Here is a 22,840-nt window from a genome sequence, read left to right as displayed (position 1 = left end):
AGAGGAAGGGGCTTCGAGACGGATAACTGGGTTCAACATCTGTTTTTCCAGCAAGTGGCTTTTTTTCGCTCACAAAGTGAGGAGTTTTTGTATGAAGTTCATTGAGAGAGTGACGAAACAACATTGTAATGGCTTACTTTTGTATTTTATTTTATTTATTTATTTAACCTTTATTTAACTAGGCAAGTCAGTTTAAGAACAAATTCTTATTTACAATGGCGGCCTACCCCGGTCAAACCTGGACGACGCAGGGCCAATTGTGTGCCGCTCTATGGGACTCCCAATCACGGCCGGATGTGATGCAGCCTGGATTCGAACCAGGTACTGCAGTGAAGCCTCTTGCACTATTTAAGTTCCATAATGATTAGGTTGTTACAAGTGTACTGGTATAAGTAGGACAAGTGACATCCCGGCAACTTTGAGAAAAGAATCCCCGCTTATTTCTACAATTTATCTTCTTATTAAAATGAGATTTTAAACCTAATCTTAACTACACTGATACAATTATAGTAGAGTACCAAAGTATGAGTCACAATACCTAGAAAACCTAGCAGTCAAACTGGGAAATTTTACAGCATTCATTTTTCCCATCGGGAATTTTAGAAACGCTTAAAATACGGGCTGTGTTTCTTGTAGGCTTGTCCTTGTGTGACGTTTTGATAACCGTGTAAATCTGTCTAGTAACATGTGGCTTTTATCAGTATATTCGCCTGTTTTTACTCCCCAAAAACGAAACGATAATTAGCTGTTAATGTGGCTATTCTGTGAACTGTCTTTTTTTTCTTTCTTTTTTTCTGTGAACTGTCTTGTGCAAGTTTTAAATTGACACTACCTGTCAGCTAGAGATGATGTGCAAGGAGCTTGCAGAGATTTGTAGTTTTGCATGATGTCTATGTTGACGCTGATTAGGACTTTCGAATCGGAGAGCAAATAGTTTAATATATTGCTAAAAGTCTCCTTGTTCGAGATTTACATGGTTATGAAAACATCCCGCAAGGTAAGCCTACACGAAACACAGCCATTATTTTAAGTGTTTCTAAAAACTATTTCCCTGTTTGACTGCTAGGTATTATGACACCCCCACTGTGGGGCTCTATGCCTAACCTTAAATTAAGATCCCAAAAAAAGCACATTTTTGTTTACTTCAATGTTGGTGCTATAGCCAATTTGGACTTGGCTGTTGTAACTAGTGGAAACCATTGTGCCTGTTGTTCACACCCATATCTTCCCTCTCATTGGCTAGATTGGTCCCACCTGATCTTGCCTCCTCCCAACTATCTTCCATTTTTTAAGATGTTTACTTTCATTGTTCATATGGCCACTAGAGTATCTGGTCAATGGAATGCATAACGCTTCGATCACACCTACAGCGTCTTGGCGCTTTGTTACACCTAAAGTACATTCATTGCAGAGGCAGTTGCAGTGTGTTCTGTGTGGTGCATACGTTGGATTGAGCGTATGCATCGAATTGTATGCATAGATGGCTTGACAGAAATGGTAGCAGAAGACGAATGTTAAACTTTTGTTGCACACATATCCAGATGATGCTGCTTATCATTTTGTGCAAAAACGCTGTCAGTGTGATCGAGCCGCTAGGCATAATTACGATGGAGGGGCATTCACATGCATTATTCCCTGTAGGAAGGTCGTATGCCGCATTCAAAACAACTGGGAACTCGGAAATCTTTCACCTCCGACATCAGTGCGGTCAAGACAACTTGGAAATCTGAAATAATTTTTGACTGAGATGACAATTCAAAAAGATTTTTCCATCTCGGAATTCCATGCCAGAAACTCGGGCATCTTTCTAGAGCTCTGACTTAATGACCAGAAGATTCCCAAATTAGCAGTTGTCTTGAGAGCACCAGTATTTACAAGTTTCCTACATGACATCAATGGAGCGTAAAATGTGGTCATATCAAGTGTGTGTCTGTACGTGAGCGTGAATCTTTTGAAGTGTGTATTAAATAAATTCCCAGTTAAAAGCTTGAAGGTCCAATGTAGCTGTTTTTATCTCAATATCAAATCATTTCTGGGTTACAATTAAGTTCCTTTCTGTGATTGTTATAAATTAAAATTGTCAAAAATAAATAAAAATAGAAATTTCTCAAGCAAGAATTTTTCCAGAACTGCCTGGGAGTTTTCTGAGTGGGCAGGGGGAAACTAAAAACTAGCTGTTATTGGCAGAGAGGTTTGGAACTCTTTCTTATTGGCCTATTAAATAATTTAATACACATGAGTGGTTATTGAGATAAAAACAGTTGCATAGGACCTTTAACATGTGTTCATGCTGATCCCATCCTGAAGCCCTCACTTCCTATGTCAAGTGTCCAATTGTTTAAATATAGCATCCTGACCTCTCTATTGTAGGCTACCAAGTCATTGTTTGCTTTGTTTTTCTTCTCCTTTTTCTTCTCCCTCTTCTTCTCTCAGCGTGATGGAGGGAGAGGGCCCAGAAGGAAATCCCATCGCTGCCTCGTCTCACTCACTTCCTCTGCAAGCAGAGGCGGTAAGCCCAGCGGATGATGATGGTGATGATTGTATCTCAACACTGGGGACTTGGAGCACTGAAGAGACCGCTACACACACAAACAGCATGGGTCAGCCGAGTCAAGACCACCAGACTGAAGAGGTCCCGGCTAAGACCGCTACCACAGACAACAGCCAGAGCCAAGCATTCCTTACTCAGTCCGCCACCACCACGGACGACCAAGCCCAGCAACAACCCACGGAAAGCCTGTCTAACTTTAAACTCTGTGGGTATCTCCTTAAACAAGGAGGTCCCCTGAAGACATGGAAGTCGCGCTGGTTCACATACGAGGTGAAGAAGAGACAGTTGTTTTACTACAGGACGGCGCTGGATGTGACCTCTCTGGGGAGAATCCAGCTGTGCAGCGCCACGCTCGGATACCCCCTCCAAGGAGAGCAGGGCACCTTTCACATCCAGACCCCCGAACGCACCTTTGTCCTCAAGGTAAGGTTTCTCAAATATTCAATTCAATGGGTATTTAAATCTGAACTTTGATGTTGACAGTTCTGCTGGTTTTCTTGAATGAATAGTTAATTAATTGATGAATAATGTCATTGGTTGGCCAGAGAGTCCCTGATTAGAGGGGAATCACATTAGGGACCCTCAGATGTTCACTATATCACCAGGGTTTGAAATGTAGGAAGTTGTTCTGAATGTGAGTGTCATCAACATTTCTGAAAGGTCATTGTTTTTGGGGGAGGGATGGGGAAGACCGCTAAGAGGTTATAAAAAATTAGGCAGTGAAACAGTGGTGCTCTTGTATTTGAATACCTGTCTCATACCCCCCTCCCCCTCCCCCCTAAAAAGATTTAGATGCAAGTGGCTGTTCCACTGGATGTCATAAGGTGTATGCACCAATTTGTAAGTCGCTCTGGATAAGAGCGTCTGCTAAATGACTTAAATGTAAATGTAAATGTAAATGTTAACTCAGCTCTTTGGGTCACACAGCTGTGTAGTGTCAATCTACAGTATTCCTCTCAATAAGAAAACAACAGATCCCTTTTTGTCAAAGAGCTGAATCATGAGAGCTGAATGGGAACACTTACTAATACAAAATGGAGGCATCTCTTATTCTGTTTCTCCTTAAAGTATAAGAAACTGTTGTATTATTCTTTATCGTGTCCATGTTTGATATACAGGAAGACAAATACACTCATATTCACACATTGGCATTGGAATACTTTATCTTGGTCCACAAAGGTACATTCTGATTGAAAAATAACTCCAAATAATTTCAGAAGTCATGCATTACAGATATTCTGACTCATGGCACACTCATGTATGTACAGTAGCCTAACAATATATCTTCTGTCTGTTTTAGGCAGCTAACCAGGAGGCCATGATGTACTGGCTACAGCAGCTGCAGCTGAAGAGATGGCAGCACCGAGACCAGCTGACAGGAGAATCCACAAGCCACTGCACTGACCACAAGAGACCAGAGGGACAGGGGGAACTACCCACCACCTGCACAGGTACAGTAAGACGGAGAGTAGGATGAGGTGGCCCCAGACACTGATCAAGATTATGTTCGGCATGACATTGAACGACAGAGAAGGTTGTTCATGTAGAAACAGATCTGGCAACCAGGCTAAGAATACCAGCTGTTCAAATGAAATGCCATCATGTCCCATGCATGGTTAATAATTTAGGGAACCACTAAAAGATGAAAGAGAAATGTAATACTTCAGGCAGGTTTAAAGAATGGCACATCATGGCACTGAACGGTAAAAGCCATCAGACACGTAATCAGTGACACACTTATAAAATAGGAACAATATACTTTGCATAGTTTCAATATCTGTTCCTCAGCGGGATTTCTTTTTTTAGTTGACACATTTTATTTGTCACATGCTTCGGAAACAACAGGTGTGGACTAACAGTGAAATGCTTACATATGGGTCCTTTTCCAACAATACAGAGTTAAAGTTAATGCAAATAAAAATAAGATCAGCGTAAAAAAAACACACAGAATAGCAGAATTGGTCAGCAGTCCGTAAAATGGATGCTATCCACTGCAGTACCATCAACAATGACTGGTTTTATTTTTGAAAATGTTGTAACCAGTTGGATCAAGTTTTGCTTTGATAGCTGATAACATTTTCTGTTTGTTGTTGATGTCATACTAAAGTTGGGTCTCCTGAGTGGCGCAGCGGTCTAAAGAACTGTGCTAGAGGTGTCACTACAGACCCTGGTTTGATTCCAGGCTGTATCACAACTGACCGTTATTGGGAGTACCGTAGGGCGGCGCACAATTGGCCCAGCGTTGTTAGGGTTTGGCAGGTGTAGAACATCATTGTAAATAAGAATTTATTCTTAACTAACTAGTTAAATAAATACAAATATGTAAATAAAACGTTTAATATGAATACTTTGTCTTGTACCTCAAATGAACTTTTATTCAAGTATATTGACAAAAACAATTATGTCGCAAGTTATGCCGCTCCTTCTTGATACAAGCTATTTTAAATGTAATCTCCATGTAGGCTACAAGATTCCAAACACTGCTGCAGAACACACCCTATGACAATGTGTGACTACAATGTCTTACGGCAGATTGCAGAGGTAGAAAAACCCTCTTAACTGTTAATGAGGGGATAAATACAGTTAGTTGAACTGAAGTCAAAATTGCAACCAAGCACTACAATATAAGACATTATAAACTGGGTGGCTCGAGCCCTGAATGCTGATTGGCTGAAAGCCCTGGTATATCAGTCCGTATACCATGGGTATGACAAAACATTTATTTTTACCGCTCTAATTATGTTGGTAACCAGTTTGTAATAGCAATAAGGCACCTCGGGGATTTGTGGTACAGTGGGGCAAAGAAGTATTTAGTCAGCCACCAATTGTGCATGTTCTCCCACTTAAAATGAGAGAGGCCTGTAATTTGCATCATAGGTACACTTCAACTATGATAGGCAAAATGAGAAAAAAAAATCCAGAAAATCACATTGTAGGATTTTTAATGAATTTATTTACAAATTATGGTGGAAAATAAGTATTTGGTCACCTACAAACAAGCACGATTTCTGGCTCTCACAGACCTGTAACTTCTTCTTTAAGAGGCTCCTCTGTCCTCCACTCGTTACCTGTATTAATGGCAACTGTTTGAACTTTTTATCAGTATAAAAGACACCTGTCCACAACCTCAAACAGTCACACTCCAAACTCCACTATGGCCAAGACCAAAGAGCTGTCAAAGGACACCAGAAACAAAATTGTAGACCTGCACCAGGCTGAGAAGACTGAATCTGCAATAGGTAAGCAGCTTGGTTTGAAGAAATCAACTGTGGGAGCAATTATTAGGAAATGAAAGACATACAAGACCACTGATAATCTCCCTCGATCTGGGGCTCCACGCAAGATCTCACCCCGTGGGGTCAAAATGATCACAAGAACGGTGAGCAAAAATCCCAGAACCACACGGGGGGACCTAGTAAATGACCTGCAGAGAGCTGGGACCAAAGTAACAAAGCCTACCATCAGTAACACACTACGCCGCCAGGGACTCAAATCCTGCAGTGCCAGACGTGTCCCCCTGCTTAAGCCAGTACATGTCCAGGCCCGTCTGAAGTTTGCTAGAGAGCATTTGGATGATCCAGAAGAAGATTGGGAGAATGTCATATGGTCAGATGAAGCCAAAATATAACTTTTTGGTAAAAACTCAACTCGTCATGTTTGGAGGACAAAGAATGCTGAGTTGCATCCAAAGAACACCATACCTACTGTGAAGCATGGGGGTGGAAACATCATGCTTTGAGGCTGTTTTTCTGTAAAGGGACCAGGGCGACTGATCTGTGTAAAGGAAAGAATGAATGGGGCCATGTGTCGTGAGATTTTGAGTGAAAACCTCCTTCCATCAGCAAGGGCATTGAAGATGAAACGTGGCTGGGTCTTTCATCATGACAATGATCCCAAACACACCGCCCGGGCAACGAAGGAGTGGCTTCGTAAGAAGCATTTCAAAGTCCTGGAGGGGCCTAGCCAGTCTCCAGATCTCAACCCCATAGAAAATCTTTGGAGAGAGTTGAAAGTCCGTGTTGCCCAGCAACAGCCCCAAAACATCACTGCTCTAGAGGAGATCTGCATGGAGGAATGGGCCAAAATACCAGCAACAGTGTGTGAAAACCTTGTGAAGACTTACAGAAAACGTATTGAGTATTGAGATAATCTTTTGTTATTGACCAAATACTTATTTTCCACCATAATTTGCAAATAAATTCATTAAAAATCCTACAACGTGATTTTCTGGATTTTTTTTTCTCATTTTGTCTGTCATAGTTGAAGTGTACCTATGATGAAAATTACAGGCCTCTCTCATCTTTTTAATTGGGAGTACTTGCACAATTGGTGGCTGACTAAATACCTTTTTGCCCCACTGTATATGGCTGTGTCCTAGCACTCCGCGTTGCGTTGTAGATAAGAACAGCTTTTAGCCGTGGTATGTAGGCGATATACCCCCCCAAACCTGAGTATACTACAGTCAATAGTTTACTGTAAATCAATGAGGTGAAAACAGACATAAATAAATTGCAGTGTGGTGTTCATATTTACCACACTCATCCCTTGGCTACATAGTAACTTAATTAAATATCATGTCCCTGGTTGGTTAGGCACTAGGGATTTCCCTATTCACTGACCCCTAGCTTTCCCAAAATACTTTTACCCACTTCCTCTCAGTGATTGAGCAAATCCACTGTGCACATCAAGTGTAGCAAGCCTGTCAAGACACATGAACATAACATTGGGTAACATTGGGTAAAACCAACTAGTATACATACAAAATTGAAGCTTTAATGTTACAATATTTGTTGCACTGTGCAAACAAGAATAATGTAACTCATCATTGTTACACTCTAAGGTTACTAAGGAAGCAGTAATGTGTATTCAGGTAATTGAAGCACTCCGAACTTTCCAGATAGAAATACTATATGAAGCATTGACATGATTCCCTTTTTTTTTAAATATCAGACCGTCATATCTGTTCTACACAATTAATTTCTATCTGAACATTCTGTAACGTTGCAGCTTTCTGAACAGGCCCTTCCAATGTTTTACCTTTCTGGAGGATCAACAGACTTGTGTCATGCTCCTCCAACAGTCCAGTCAGCTGATGTCTGGCACTGGGAAACAACTGGCCTATTTTTCCTTTTTAAAGTCTTTTTGAATAGAGATCTGTTTTTCAAAATAATAAGGAAGCTCTCCTTGCTACTAGTTTCCGTCGTGTAAGATACAATATTTCCACAATAATAAAATCAGGCATTTATATACAAAGAATATAGAGTCACTTCCAAAATGATTGTCACCCTTGATAAAGATAATAGAATGTCTGTAAGACATGCGATCGTATATAAATGTAAGAAGGTTTGAAATGGTTACGTTTTAGTTCAATATTATATCGGTTTCGGCTTCTTGCAGTCAATTTGCAGTCTACTAATTATTTGTAATTAAGTTCCGGCCCCACTATCATCTGCTCAAGAAAAGATCATCTCGCAGCTGATTCTAGTATATTGTCTGCTCAATATTACAGTGAGTGTACAAATGATTAGGAACACCTTCCTAATATTGAGTGGCACCCCCTTTTTGCCCTCAGAACAGCCTCAATTCATTGGGGCATGGACTCTACAAGGTGTTGAAAGCGTTCCACAGGAATGCTGGCCCATGTTGGCGCCAATGCTTCCCACAGTTGTGTCAAATTGGCTGGATGTCCTTTGGGTGGTGGACCATTCTTGATATACACGGGAAACTGTAGAGCGTGAAAAACCCAGCAACATTGCAGTTCTTGACACAGTCACTTACTACCATACCCCATTCAAAGGCACTTAAATCTTTTGTCTTTCCCATTCATCCTCTCAAAGGCACACATACACAATCCATGTTTCAATTGTCACATGGCTTAAAAACCCTTCTTTAACGGTCCCCCCCGCCCCCTCATCTACACTGATTTAAGTGGATTTAACAAGTGACATGAATAAGGGATCATGCTTTCACCTGATCAGTCTATGTCATAGAAAGATCGACAGTGCCTTGCGAAAGTATTCGGCCCCCTTGAACTTTGCGACCTTTTGCCACATTTCAGGCTTCAAACATAAAGATATAAACTGTATTTTTTTGTGAAGAATCAACAACAAGTGGGACGCAATCATGCAGTGGAACGACATTTATTGGATATTTCAAACTTTTTTAACAAATCAAAAACTGAAAAATTGGGCGTGCAAAATTATTCAGCCCCCTTAAGTTAATACTTTGTAGCGCCACCTTTAGTTGCGATTACAGCTGTAAGTCGCTTGGGGTATGTCTTTATCAGTTTTGCACATCGAGAGACTGACATTTTTCCCATTCCTCCTTGCCAAACAGCTCGAGCTCAGTGAGGTTGGATGGAGAGCATTTGTGAACAGCAGTTTTCAGTTCTTTCCACAGATTCTCGATTGGATTCAGGTCTGGACTTTGACTTGGCCATTCTAACACCTGGATATGTTTGAACTATATGACAATCGCCCCGTAGCACTCACCTGCTTTGAGAGACTAGTTAAGGATCATATCACCTCTACTTACCTGACACCCTAGACCCACCGCAATTTGCATACCGCCCCAACAGATCCACGGATTGTGCAATTGCTATCACACTGCCTTATCCCATCTGGACAAGAGGAATATGTATGTATGGTGCGTACTCAGGGTGCGAACTCAGCCCCCTCCTGTACTCCCTGTTCATCCATGACTGTGTGGCCACGCAGGTCTCCAACTAAATCATCAAGTATGCTGACGACACAACAGTGGTGGGCCTGATTACTTCCAGCAAGACAATGACCCCAAACACATTGTTAATTGACCGCAAAATCAGTCTGTCTCTGGACTTGAACCCCATTTAAAAAGCTGTGGTTTGAATTGAAGAGGGCCGTCCAAAAACGCAGATTAAGGATATTAAGGATCTGGAAAGATTCTGTATGGAGGAATGATCAAAGATCCCTTCCCAATGTGTTCTCCAATCTCATAAAACATTGTAGAAAAAGGCTCAGTGTTGTTATCCTCGCAAGTGGAAGGTGGGCAAAGTAATGACAACGGGTGGCAAGAATCTTTGGGAGATTTCTTTTGTATTGCTTGTTAAACAATGTTTTTCTCTGAGGAATTGTACTACTATAAACTAAAACCTTTTTAGATTTTTTTTTGCATACAGTATAGCTCAGTATTTGTATTATTTATTTGATCAAGTCTATTTTTCTAATCTTTATCCAGGGTGCCAATAGTTTTGGAGGTGACTGTACACAATGACTGGCCCTGGCAGATTGCTTTTATCTGTTGCAATAGTTTCGAGAAGAATGTTCATTCATAGCCAACATTCATGTTTCAACTTCGAAACAGATAATAACTGACACACTGGTATTTGCTGTCTAAACAATAGAATGTCTTAAAGGTACTCAACAAATTAAGGTTCGGCTTCCCTTTTTGGGCCCTAAATGTAGATTTACTACTTAAAGGCCTTTAGGGTCATGGCATTTTCATGAAAAAGATTGAAGGTTATTTTCACCTACACAGGCTTTCATCATTGAAAATAAATGATTCAACATTCCGGTGTTGAAGTGTAGTTCATGTCCCATGGGTGACCTGGCCAAGGTTGAGATTGCTGGGGTGGGGTTTGGGACAGGAAACCACGTTGATAAGATGTGCTTTGATTTTTCCATCTGCAAATTGAAGACATTTCCTGGCTTGACTGGATCGCAAAGCTATAATGCTCACGCTGGATGCGTTTCCGCTTTCATCTCTGGAGACTTAAGCCACTTATCTACCATTAGTGATTTTACAGGAATGGAGAAGTTAATGTACCGTCATTCAATCTGAATGTGAAGATAAGCTCAGTTGGATTTCATCCACTTGGTATTAGATATGACTTGGTAGCAGTACTGTATTACCCAATGGATTTACTCCGTTGCTACGCCACACTTTCTTAGCTAGTCAATTAAATAAGCACCACCAATTTTACAATAGTATTTCTGTAGAATATGAAGTGGTAAACGAAATCTAACCAGGGTAAAAGTTGTAGAATGTTGCAGATAGAAATGTCATGAATAGAGCTAACATTCCTTATTCAGAGATAGAAATATATCTTATTCAGAGAGACATATTTCTATCTTATTCAGAGAGACATATTTCTATCTTATTCAGAGACATATTTCTGAGAGTTCCACAAAGTTTGCCTACCGAACGTGTCCCAGGTGATTCCAGCGTGCCCTGCTCTTTCCCCCTGAGGAGTCTGAGTAACTCTGGTTTAGGCTACAGCCCCTCTGACAGCTGCAGGAAGTGGTTCTGCATTGCCCAGAGAGAGAGGAAGTGCACGTCTGACACCCTGCTGCACTAGGAGCAGGTGGCTGCAGGGCCCACAGACTAAATATAACCATGGTTACAACACAGCATGGCTACATTACACACAGGCTACAGGCTATTCTGGTCCAAAAAATCAACATACAGTACCAGTCAAAAGTTTGGACACTCCTACTCATTCAAGGGTTTTCATTTATTTGTACTATTTTCTACATTGTAGAATAATAGTGAGGACATCAAAACTGTGAAATAACACATATGGATTCATGTAGTAACCACAAAAGTGTTAAACAAATCAAAATGTATTTGAGATTCTTCAAAGTAGCCACCATTTGCCTTGATGACAGCTTTGCACACGTTTGGCATTCTCTCAACCAGCTGCATGAGGTCTTCATGCATTTCAATTATCAGGTGTGCCTTGTTAAAAGTTCATTTGTGGAATTAATATGTTTCAGCCAATCAGTTATGTTGTGACAAGGTAGGGGAGGTATACAGAAGATAGCCCTATTTGGTAAAAGACCAAGTCCATATTATGGCAAGAACAGCTCAAATAAGCAAAAATAAACAACAGTCCATCATTACTTCAAGACATGAAGGTCAGTCAATCGGGACAATTTCAAGAACTTTTAAAGTTTCTTCAAGTGCTATCCCAAAAACCATCAAGCGCTGTGATGAAACTGGCTCTCACGAGGACCGCCACAGGAAAGGAAGACCCAGAGTTACCTCTGCTGCAGAGGATAAGTTCATTAGAGTTAACTGCACCTCAGATTGCAGCCCAAATAAATGCTTCACAGAGTTCAAGTAACAGACGCATCTCAACATCAACTGTTCAGAGGAGACTGCGTGAATCAGGCCTTCATAGTCAAATTGCTGCAAAGAAACAATGTAGAAAATGGTACAAATAAAGAAAAACCCCTTAATGAGTAGGTGTGTCCAAACTTTTGACTGGTGCTGTACATCCTTGTGTTATTTTGAAGCGCAAACCGCTTGAATTTAAGAGACATAAGATGACCTAAGATATTCAAGTCATAGATGTCTGGAATAAGCATGAATGAACAACATGAAAGTTATGTTATTGTTACTACCCTGTTATGGCTATGACCAACATAACTGAGTTTGCTCCTGGTACAGACACAACCTTTCCTACCAACTGGTTTGTGAATTGTGAGGTATTTCATGCTTGTCCTGACAGGCCCAAAATATTTCACAGAGCTTATGGAGGAACAAAACAGTATATTTTGACTAGTTTCATCCAGCGTGCACAACCTGGCTGCCCAAAAGTAGTCCGGAAATGGTTCCTTTCACGCAAAAATATATGAATATCTTGACATTTCAATGGGTTGGATTTTTTTTCCCAGCTCTCACCCAATGTGATAATCTTCAGTTCATAGCAGTACAGTAAGAGCAAACAACTTCACCTGAAGAACAAGTTAACACAAGTCTTCATGCCCAGTCATAATCTTTATCCTCTGTACTTCAACCCATGATGTCACTCTCTTTGTCTTTAGCCGGAAGTTCCCTGCTTGTTACATGAGTAGCCGTGTCCTTTGTGTTCCCTGGCTCCAGAGGGTGTGATCCCACTTACGTTGTTCTTTGCTGTTACTTCCTGTAATGTAGATGACTTCCTGCCCAAGGTGAAGACCCCGCCAGGCCTCATAGGCGAGGAGGCCGCCAATCTTCCCGCGCCGCCACAACGGAACCCCCTAATCAACTTCTCCATCAAACACCCTCTGATAGAGATTCAGTAAGTGTCTCATCATTTTGAGATGTTCCCGTCTTATCCCGTTCATTTGTGATTGAGGCATATGACTGGTTCTGTACAACATACGGCATGGGATACGTTGAAGTAGTTGACGTTGGACTTGATATTCATCGACTTTGCTGATTGTAGTCATTACAACTGTTTGTGGCTTTGTGACTGACTACAGGTGCTTATTATCTGCTAACATGCCAAGATTTACTTAGTAGCAAAAGTGACTTTGAGATGAAAGTATTTTTTTAGTAGTGGGTTTTCACTTTCAGTGCAGCTGGTATAGTTGTTTTGTTCAAAAGTGTGGGCCAGATTGATTGCATGTTAATGATACTGCTGTGCGTGCGTGTTGGTGTGCATGGTTACGTTTGTGTGTGTGTTGCTCCTACAGGAACTCAGTGCACAGTCTATTTTCCAAGCGGTCCTCCCTGGAGCGGAGTCGGAGTGTGTTCCATTTGGAGGTGCCTCCTCCCTGGAACCCACTGAACCCCTCAAAGACTCCCTCCCAGACAGCCCACAACAGGCTTGGTACGTCTCACACACCGCAGCTTCTAGAGATGTTCTCACTACACTGGTGTTCTACACTGGTGGCATACATCTGCCCTCTGTTGGCAGCTGATTGAAGTCAGAAGGATCAGGTTTTCTCATTGTCTGATAACTATGTACAGTATTGTCATTTTTTCTTGACTAAACTAAAATACATTTTCCTTGACACTTTAGTGATTTGTCACAGTCCATAATAACCACAGAGCCATGCCCCCTTACGCTCGTAGAAAAAAGGGTTCCAAACAGGGTTTTCGACTGTCCCCAAAGGAGAACCCTTTTTGGTTCCATGTAGAACTCTACGTGGAAAGGATTCTACCTGGAACCAAAAAGGGTTCTTCAAAGGGTCCTTCCATGGGGACAGCCGAAGGACACTTTTAGGTTCAAGATGGCACCTTTTCTCCCCAAGAGTGTATAGGTCCTAGGACTTCCGTTGACCCCCTGACCCCTACACCCCTGCTGCTGTTGGTGGACCCCAGGGACCAGCTCTCCCCTGTAGAGGGCAGGTCGTGCCCATTGCCGTCCCCATCCCCGAGGAGCAGGAAGAAGACGAGGGGAAGCTGTGCCACCATGCCTGCGGTGCTCCGGGAAGCTCCTTCAGAAAACGCAGACAGGACGACCTGCCTCCAGCACGAGAAGCACATACTGGATGAGGACGTCAAGGCCCAGAAGGTTAGAGCTAAGACCAAAGTTCATCAATCACACTAGTAAGCAGTGTCTTCTGATATGAGTAGCAGCTCCATTAAATTTAATTTGTATTCCCACCCTGCTCCTGCATCCTATCCTCTTATTTCTCACCTTTCCCCCATCCAGGAACTGGTGTGGCTCCTACACAAGGCCCTGGAGGTGGCTCAGCTGGAGAAGCGGACGTGCACAGAGTTCCTGGCGGCCGAGGGCGAGCAGGAGCGCCTGGAGCTGCTGAGGCACTACGAGCGTCACGCCGCTGACCTACGAGGCCGCTTGTTGGAGCTGAAGGCCGAGGGGGAAGACCTGAGAACGAGCCTAGCCCAGAGGGACGCCCACGTGGCCGAGCTGCAGGAGAACGTGACCCTGATGAGGAAGAAGAACCACGCAAAACAGGAAGTAAGGCTCAGACAGGAAGGGTCAGCTAGGGAAGGATTAGAATAGGCATGTCGTCATCATTATCCTGAAAGGATTGGATAGGTGGTTTTAAGCATTACGGTGAAATTCCAAGTAACCAATCAGAATGCAAAGTAGGGGTAGATCTAGGGGTTGATTTGGGATTCGAGGGTCTATTCTATTCTATTTTGTTCCCAGTGTAGCTCTACACTTCCTGATCTAATCATTGTCTCTTGGTATCATTCCAGGTGATCCTGAAGCTGTTAGAGAAGGTGTCAGCCTGCTTGGCCGACCCTACACGCACAGTGTCCACCACCAACGGCCTGGAGGCCCAGACCTTCCGCCAGTTAAATGAAGACACAGAGAACCTCAAGGTTGGTTTGTGGTTTGATCGGTCATCCATCAGAGTGAAGTCCGGCCTCAAGACCCAGACCAGAACCATAGTCTTTTGAAGTAGATTATGTTGGTAGTCCAAATCTGAAGCATTTTTTTTTCTTTGCTTCTTTAAATACCCATACCGTGTCCTTCCTAGCTCTCTATTCATCTTTTTCACAGGATGACATTGAGGCCTACAAGATCCAGAACAAGTTCCTGAACTCTGAGATCTACCAGTTGACCAAGCTATGGCTCAACAGTTCCGAGCAGGAGAAAAGCCTTATGGTGAAGGTAGGCCTGCCTAGTCACTATGTGGGCTATTCAGTGGCAAATACAGTACCAGTCAAAAGTTTGGACACACCTACTCATTCAAGGGTTTTTCTTTATTTGTACTATTTTCTACATTGTAGAATAGTAGTGAAGATATCAAAACTATGAAATAACACATATGGAATCATGTAGTAACCATATATTTGAGATTCTTCAAAGTAGCCACCCTTTGCCTTGATGACAGCTTTGCCTACTCTTGGCATTCTCTCAAGTAGCTTCACCTGGAATGCTTTTCCAACAGTCTTGAAGGAGTTCCCACATATGCTGAGCACTTGTTGGCGGCTTTTCCTTCACTCTGTGGTCCAACTCATCCCAAACCATCTCAATTGGGTTGAGGTCGGGTGATTGTGGAGGCCAGGTCATCTAATGCAGCACTCCATCACTCTCATTCTTGGTCAAATAGCCCTTACACAGCCTGGAGGTGAGTTGGGTCATTGTCCTGTTGAAAAACAAATGATATTCCCAATAAGCGCAAACCAGATGATGTGGCGTATCGCTGCAGAATGCTGTGGTAGCCATGCTGGCCTTGAATTCTAAATAAATCCCTGAGTGTCACCAGCAAAGCACCCCCACACCATCACATCTCCTCCTCTATGCTTCACGGTGGTAACCACACATGCGGAGGTCATCCGTTCACCTACTCTACGTCTCACAAAGACACAACGGTTAGAACCAAAAATCTCAAATTTGGACACAGACCAAAGGACAGATTTCCACCGGTCTAATGTCCATTGCTCGTGTTTCTTGGCCCAAGCGAGTCTCTTCTTCTTATTGGTGTCCTTTAGTAGTGGTTTCTTTGCAGCAATTCGACCACAAAGGCCTGATTGAAATAGTCTCCTCTGAACAGTGGAAGTTGAGATGTGTCTGTTACTTGAACTCTGTGAAGAATTTATAATTGGCTGAAATCTGAGGCTGGTAACTCTCATGAACTTATCCTCTGCAGCAGATGTAACTCTGGGTCTTCCATTCCTGTGGCGGTCCTAATGAGAGCCAGCTTCATCATAGCGCTTGATGGTTTTTGTGACTGCACTTGAAGAAACTTTAAAAGTTCTTGAAATATTCCAGATTGACTGACCTTCATGTCTTAAAGTAATGATGGGCTTTTGTTTCTCTTTACTTATTTGAGCTGTTCTTGCCATAATATGGACTTGGTCTTTTACCAAATAAGGCTATCTTCTGTATACCACCCCTACCATGTCACAACACAACTGATTGGCTCAAATGCATTAAGAAGGAAAGAAATTCCACAAATTAACAAGGCACACCTTTTAATTGAAATGCATTCCAGTTGACGACCTCATGGAGCTAGTTGAGAGAATGCCAAGAGCGTGCAAAGCTGTCATCAAGGGAAAGGGTGGCTACTTTGAAGAATCTCAAAAATGAAATATATTTGGATTTGTTTAGCACTTTCTGGTTACTGTGTTATTTCACTATTATTCTACAATGTAGAAAATAGTCAAAATAAAGAAAAATAAAAGTGGAAGAGGGTTAGAGTGGATTGTGGTTAGTGTGAAACACTCATGGCCACTAGAGTTGATTGAATTTGGACCTTAGTCTTCATTAGGGGGTGCTTATTTTGTGTTGCAGTGTGCATACCTGGAGGCTCGTAACTGTCAGATAGAGAGTCGTTATCTGGGCGTACTGGGGAAGCTGCAGGAGAACAAGGTTCTAGAACCGGGCCAGCGGGAGGCTGTGAGGAAACTACAAGGAGAGGACCCACTACAGGGAGACCTGAATGACGTGCTCAAACTCAACCCTGTCAGGTAACAGGGGCTCAATAGTCTAAAATGGCTTCCTTCTTTGTCTCCTTGTCTCCTCTGCTTCACTACACTGACAGATGACAGGACTGGAGTGTTGTTCACCATGCTGCTTTCAGCTGTCATGTCCTGTGATAATTAACAATGAGACATAAGAGAGAGACAATACATTAAATCAACAACACAGTCAGTCAATGAGTGAAAAATGTTATATCATCAAAACCATTGATCTTTCTCTTTTGGCTGTCCCTCAGGGAGCACGACGAGTACGGCTTCAAGATCATCCCAGACTACGAGGTGGAGGACATAAAACTGCTGGCCAAGATCCAGGCCCAGGAGATCCGCTCCCACAGCCTGCTGAGGCAGGAGGCCGGGGACAGACTCTTGCTGGGCCGCTGGGCTCAGTATCTGGGGGGCCGCCCGGCCGACAACCTCTGCCCCTCTTCGGAGCTCAAAAGCCTTCTGCGGGGCGGCGTGCCGTGCGAGTACCGCCCACGGGTGTGGCGCTGGGTGGTGAGGGTGCGCACACGCGCGCTATGGGAGCGCCACCCAGATCGCTACCAGCAGGTGGGTGGTATTGGATTAAGCAAGTTCACCTCCTTACAATGTAGCTCTCAATCGCTCAATCTACTGTACACTATCATTCAACAGTTTGGGGTCACTTAAAAATGTCCTTATTTTTTTAAGAAAAGCACCTTTTTTTTGTCCATTTAAAATAACATCAGATTGATCAGAAATACAGTGTAGACATTGTTAATGTTGTAAATGACTATTGTAGCTGGAAACGGCTGATTGTTTTTTTAATGGAATATCTACATAGGCGTACAGAGGCCCATTATCAGCAACCATCACTCCTGTGTTCCAATGGCACGTTGTTAGCTAATCCAAGTTTATAATTTTAAAAGGCTAATTGATCATTAGAAAACCCTTTTGCAATTATGTTAGCACAGCTGAAATCTGTTGTGCTGATTAAAGAAGCAATAAAACTGGCCTTCTTTAGACTAGTTGAGTATCTGGAGCATCAGCATTTGTGGGTTTGATTACAGGCTCAAAATGGCCAGAAACAAATAACTTTCTTCTGAAACTCGTCAGTCTATTCTTGTTCTGAGAAATGAAGGCTATTTCATGCGAGAAATTGCTTAGAAACTGAAGATCACTGTGTACTACTTCCTTCACAGAACAGCGCAAACTGGCTCTAACCAGAATAGAAAGAGGAGTGGGAGGACCCGGTGCACAACTGAGCAAGAGGACAAGCGCATTAATTGCAAAAGGGTTTACTAATGATCAATTAGCCTTTTAAAATTATAAACTTGGATTAGCTAACACAACATGTCATTGGATCACAGGAGTGATGGTTGCTGATAATGGGACTCCTACGCCTATGTAGATATTCCACAAAGAAATCAGCCGTTTCCAACTACAATAGTCATTTACAACACTAACAATGTCTACACTGTATTTCTGATCAATTTGATGTTATTTTAATAGACCATTTTTAAAAACTTTTCTTTCAAAAATAAGGACATTTCTATGTGACCCTAAACTTTTGACCGGTAGTGTGTCTCAGTATACAGTATCTACAGTGCATTTGGAACCCCTTCCCTTTTCCACATTTTGTTACTTTACAGCCTTATTCTAAAATGTAATAAATAAAATAAAAACTCCTCATCAATCTACACACAATACTGCATAATGACAAGCGAAAAGTTTTTTTCAAAAAACAGAAGTATCTTACACAAGTATTCAGACCCTTTGCTATGAGATTCGAAATTGAGCTTAGGTGCATCCTGTTTCCATTAATCATCCTTGAGATGTTTATACAACTTGATTGGTGTCCACCTGTGGTCAATTCTATTGATTTGACATGATTTGGAAAGGCAGACGCCTGTCTATGTAAGGTACCACAGAGCAAAAGCCAAGCCATAAGGTCGAAGGTATTGTCCATAGAGCTCAGAGACAGGATTGTGTTGAGACACAGATCTGGGGAAGGGTACCAAAACATTTCTGCAGCATTGAAGGTCCCCAAGAGCCTCCCATCATTCTTAAATGGAAGAAGTTTGGAACCAACAAGACTTGGCCGCCCTGCCAAACTGAGCAAACCGGGGAAAAGGGCCATGCTCAGGGAGGTGACCAAGAACTCGATGGTCACTCTGACAGCGCTCCAGAGTTCCTCTGTGAAGATGGGAGAATCTTCCAGAAGGACACCTATCTCTGCAGCACTCCACCAATCAGGCCTTTATGGTAGCGTGGCCAGACTCCTCAGTAAAAGGCACATGACAGCCCACTTAGAGTTTGCCAAAATGTAATGAAAACCTGCTCCAAAGGACTCGGGACCTCAGACTGGGGTGAAGGTTCACCTTCCAACATGACAACGACTCTAAGCACACAGCCAGGACAACGCAGGAATGACTTCGGGACAAGTCTCTGAATGTCCTTCAGTGTCCCAGCCTGAGCCCGGAACTTGATCCTGATGAAACATCTCTGGAGAGACCTGAAAATAGCTGTGCAGCGATGCTCCCCATCCAATCGGACAGAGCTTGAGAGGACCTGCCCTGCAGAGAAGAATGCAAGAAAATCCCCAAATACAGGTGTGCCAAGCTTGTATCGTGATACCCAAGAAGACTCTATGCTCTGTAATCGCTTCCAAAGGTGCTTCAACAAAGTACTGAGTAAAGGGTCTGAATACTTTATGGAAATGTTAATTTTTTTTATACATTTGCCAACATTCTAAAAAAACAGTTTTTGCTTTGTTGTTATGGGGTATTGTGTGTAGATTGAGGATTTAAAATATTTAAAAAATCAATTTTTAGATCAAGGCTGTAACGTAACAACATTTGAAAAAAGTTGAGGGGTTCTGAATACTTTTAGAATGGACTGTAATATCTGTCTGTCCATCTTTCCATCCACCTACATGAAATCCTTCCGTTATTGTTGTAGCTGTGCCAGAAGAGCCTTTCATCGCCCCACCAGGCCTCCAGACAGATCCAGTTGGACCTGTACCGCACTCTCACCACCAATCAGCACTTCTCCTCACCCTCCAGCCCCGCCCTGCAGCAGCTCCAACGAATCCTGCTGGCCTTCTCCTGGCAAAACCCCACCATCGGCTACTGCCAGGGCCTCAACAGGTGCACAAGACTATCTATATTAGTCAGCAGTGTGCTGAATAAAATATAAAAAACAAGAAATACTGCCATCTATTGGACAAAGTTGTAAACTGATATATATATATATATATAGTGCCGACTCCAAAACAATTACCTACACAGTGTTCTCAGCTTAATGAATGCCTGATGAAGACAATTATATTTTTGTGAAAATATAATTGTCTTGTCTAAAACATACATTTTCTTCTATCTGGCCACTCAGGGCAGGCTATACATATACAAAACAAGCTTTCACAGACCTCAAAACGATCTCTACAGAATATGGGGGGCCGTGTGGCGCAGTTGGTTGAGCATGGTGCTTGCAACACCATGGTTGTGGGTTCGATTCCCACGGAGAACCAGTAAGGGGGAAAAAATTATGAAAATGTGTGCTCAGGAAAAGAGCCTCTGCTAAATGACTAAAATGTCAAATGAATGACCAAGGACAACTGTGACGTTGGCCACTCCTTCTCCCTTCAGGCTGGCAGCCATAGCTCTCCTGGTGCTGGAGAGTGAGCAGGATGCCTTCTGGTGTCTAGTAGCTGTGGTGGAGGCCATCATGCCCCAGGACTACTACACCAAAACGCTCATATCCTCGCAGGTAATGAATGATTCGGCTCCAAGGATATATGTTTTTAAACAACAGCATAGATGCATTAATGGTATCGAGATCTACAGTTCTGTAAGTTCTCCACTGTAGTAAAAAAATTTACAACATTATGGGAAGTTGTGGTTTTAACTGATTTTAGTTCATTTTAGTTCTGCATCTGTACCAAAACATGGAACTGAATAGAGCATAGTTTAATGAACGATGTAATGAATTCAAGATTTGTCACATACCAATATCGGCTAACGCCGTCTGCTGGTGGGACGTGGTGTGTGTGGATGTTGCAGGCAGACCAGTGTGTGCTAAAGGACTTCATGGCTGAGAAGATACCCCGGCTGGCGGCTCACTTTGAGGAGCATAGCGTGGACGTGTCCCTCATCACTTTCAACTGGTTCCTCGTGGTGTTCGTAGAGAGCCTGCCCAGCGATATCCTCCTGCGAGTGTGGGACGCCTTCCTCTATGAGGGTACCAAGGTACCCCACCTGAGAGAGACTAGAGCCTGGGCTGGAAACATGTAAACAGCCCCTAGCCCAGGGGCATTCAAATTTGGGCCTCGATGACTGACCTGGTATAAAATGATTAGTAGTAGTAAATAAACCACTTCTAATGTAAACATGCGTGCATGTTTTTTGTGCAGGTGATATTTCGGTATGCCCTGGCTCTGTTCAAGTACAAAGAGGAGGACATCTTGAAGATCCATGACAGTGTGGAGATCTACCAATACCTGCGCTTCTTTGCCAAGACCATCTCTGACGGCAGGTGAGGGGGCCACAAGAAATCATCGAAGGTCAAAATGTGGAGGCAGTGTTATGAAAATATAGCACTATATTAGGTCAGTGTTTCTCTAGTGGGACAGGAACCACTATAGCAGGGGTCTTAAACTCCTGGAGGACTGGTGTGCATTTGTTTTGTTTACAGCCAAGCCCAGCACTAACACACCTGATACACCCCTACGTGGATTTTGAACCATTCCACCAAACCATATTTAGCTTGTCATTTGTAACCCGTTAAGTTGTTCTATTATCTATATGGTTTGCGCTTTTTGTCCTGTACCTTCTGAGACCATTATTTTTCTGGTGCCCTATTTAGTCAGTGTGTTAATGGCAGAGCAGACTGAGGAGCTATTTTTTTCCATAGGCCAAGACCGACATCACCATATATAATTCAGATAGCAGCAGTGACGGCAGAGCTATGGGCTCAACACTTGGGAGATAAGAGGCTATACAGCCAGATGAGTGCATTGAGGGCACTATTCACCACAGTCTGTCTGTTATCTCCAAACAAATAGCAGATGAGATACCAGGGCTGTGTTTACAAAGGCAGCCCAATTGATTCATTTTTCATTCATTGGTCTTTTGATGTGAACAGATCAGATGTGATTAGTGGAAAAAAATATCAGAATTGGGCTGCCTGTATAGACATAGCCAGGATGACTTACTCGGCATCACTTTTTCAGAAACTCCTGTCCGACCAATGCATGCATGTACAACCACACAGAGATGGAGCTATTGCTCATGTAAGTGACTCTGTATAAGAGCGTCTGCTAAATGACAAAAAGGTAAATTAGAGACCTAGGGTTAGCTCAATACAGCTTGTTCATTTTGATGTATTTAGCCATGCAGCATATAGATTCATTCTACTGTATGGAAATAAGCAGGTTGAGTAATATTGGGCTTGTCCAATAGGAAGCTGACCAACATTGCCTTCAGTGACATGAACCCATTCCCCATGAAGCTGTTGAGGAACCGGCGTGCGCTGCATCTGGAGCGCCTGCAGGGGGAGCTCAGAGAGCTGGAGGCCCAGCAGAGAGAGTTTGTCACAGAGAGCGCACAGCGCAAGGACTTGGACACTATACTGGTCAGCGAGGACGATGAGGAGCTGTAGTGACCATTAGGGACTCTGGACAGAGAGGGATGGTAATGAATCCTGTGGACTTACTAGGCAACGGGTTTGAAATGCCACCTTGTAGAACAGCGTTTCTAAAACTCAGTCCTGGGGCCCCGTTTTGCACTAGCACTACACAGCTGATTCAAATAATCAAAGCTTGATGACGAGTTGGTTATTTGAATCAGCTGTGCAGTGCTTGGGCAAAAACCAAAACGTGCATCCTTTGGGGCCCACAGGACTGAGTTTGGGTAACGCTGTTGTAGACTACGGAAGGGCCATCTTGTTAGTGGCCCAGCTGGTACATATTTGACCCAGGATACATTTGTTTTATGCCTTTAAGGTAAATAATGTCAGTTATGGTCAAGAACACTAAACCTGACCAACCATATTCTCACTGAATCATTGTATTAGTATTATTTACTGTATATGCACTGCCAAAGGGAATTAATGCCAAAGACAATTTACTACAGTAGGTATTTCAAACTATGGTCATGTAGAGTTTTATACATTTCAATTGCA

General features: G+C 42.7%; 1 protein-coding gene across 6 annotated transcripts; it reads left to right on the top strand.

Moving 5' to 3' along the window:
- The first annotated feature begins 60 nt into the window (after positions 1–60).
- Positions 61–22,837, top strand: LOC118363539 (TBC1 domain family member 2A-like). 6 transcript variants are annotated; one of them, XM_052488411.1, is made up of 16 exons: positions 61–321; positions 2,434–2,974; positions 3,852–4,002; positions 12,467–12,593; positions 12,991–13,127; positions 13,552–13,814; positions 13,956–14,225; positions 14,471–14,596; positions 14,778–14,888; positions 16,515–16,690; positions 16,939–17,251; positions 19,622–19,809; positions 20,308–20,428; positions 20,722–20,907; positions 21,072–21,193; positions 21,891–22,002. In XM_052488411.1, exons 1-16 carry the CDS (start codon positions 272–274, stop codon positions 21,952–21,954), a joined length of 2,946 nt encoding a protein of 981 aa, XP_052344371.1. In that variant the 5' UTR covers positions 61–271; the 3' UTR covers positions 21,955–22,002. The 6 variants fall into 6 exon arrangements, with proteins under 6 accessions (XP_052344371.1, XP_052344372.1, XP_035600390.1 ...); XM_052488412.1 differs by lacking the exon at positions 21,891–22,002 and adding an exon at positions 22,124–22,265 and having other exon boundaries at positions 62–321; XM_035744497.2 differs by lacking the exon at positions 21,891–22,002 and adding an exon at positions 22,120–22,837 and having other exon boundaries at positions 65–321.
- Positions 22,838–22,840: the final 3 nt, after the last annotated feature.

This window comes from Oncorhynchus keta, chromosome 30, assembly GCF_023373465.1.
Source record: "Oncorhynchus keta strain PuntledgeMale-10-30-2019 chromosome 30, Oket_V2, whole genome shotgun sequence".
NCBI lineage: Eukaryota > Metazoa > Chordata > Actinopteri > Salmoniformes > Salmonidae > Oncorhynchus > Oncorhynchus keta.
Note: the sequence above shows the minus strand (reverse complement) of the source record. Positions and strands in the feature narration are given on the sequence as shown.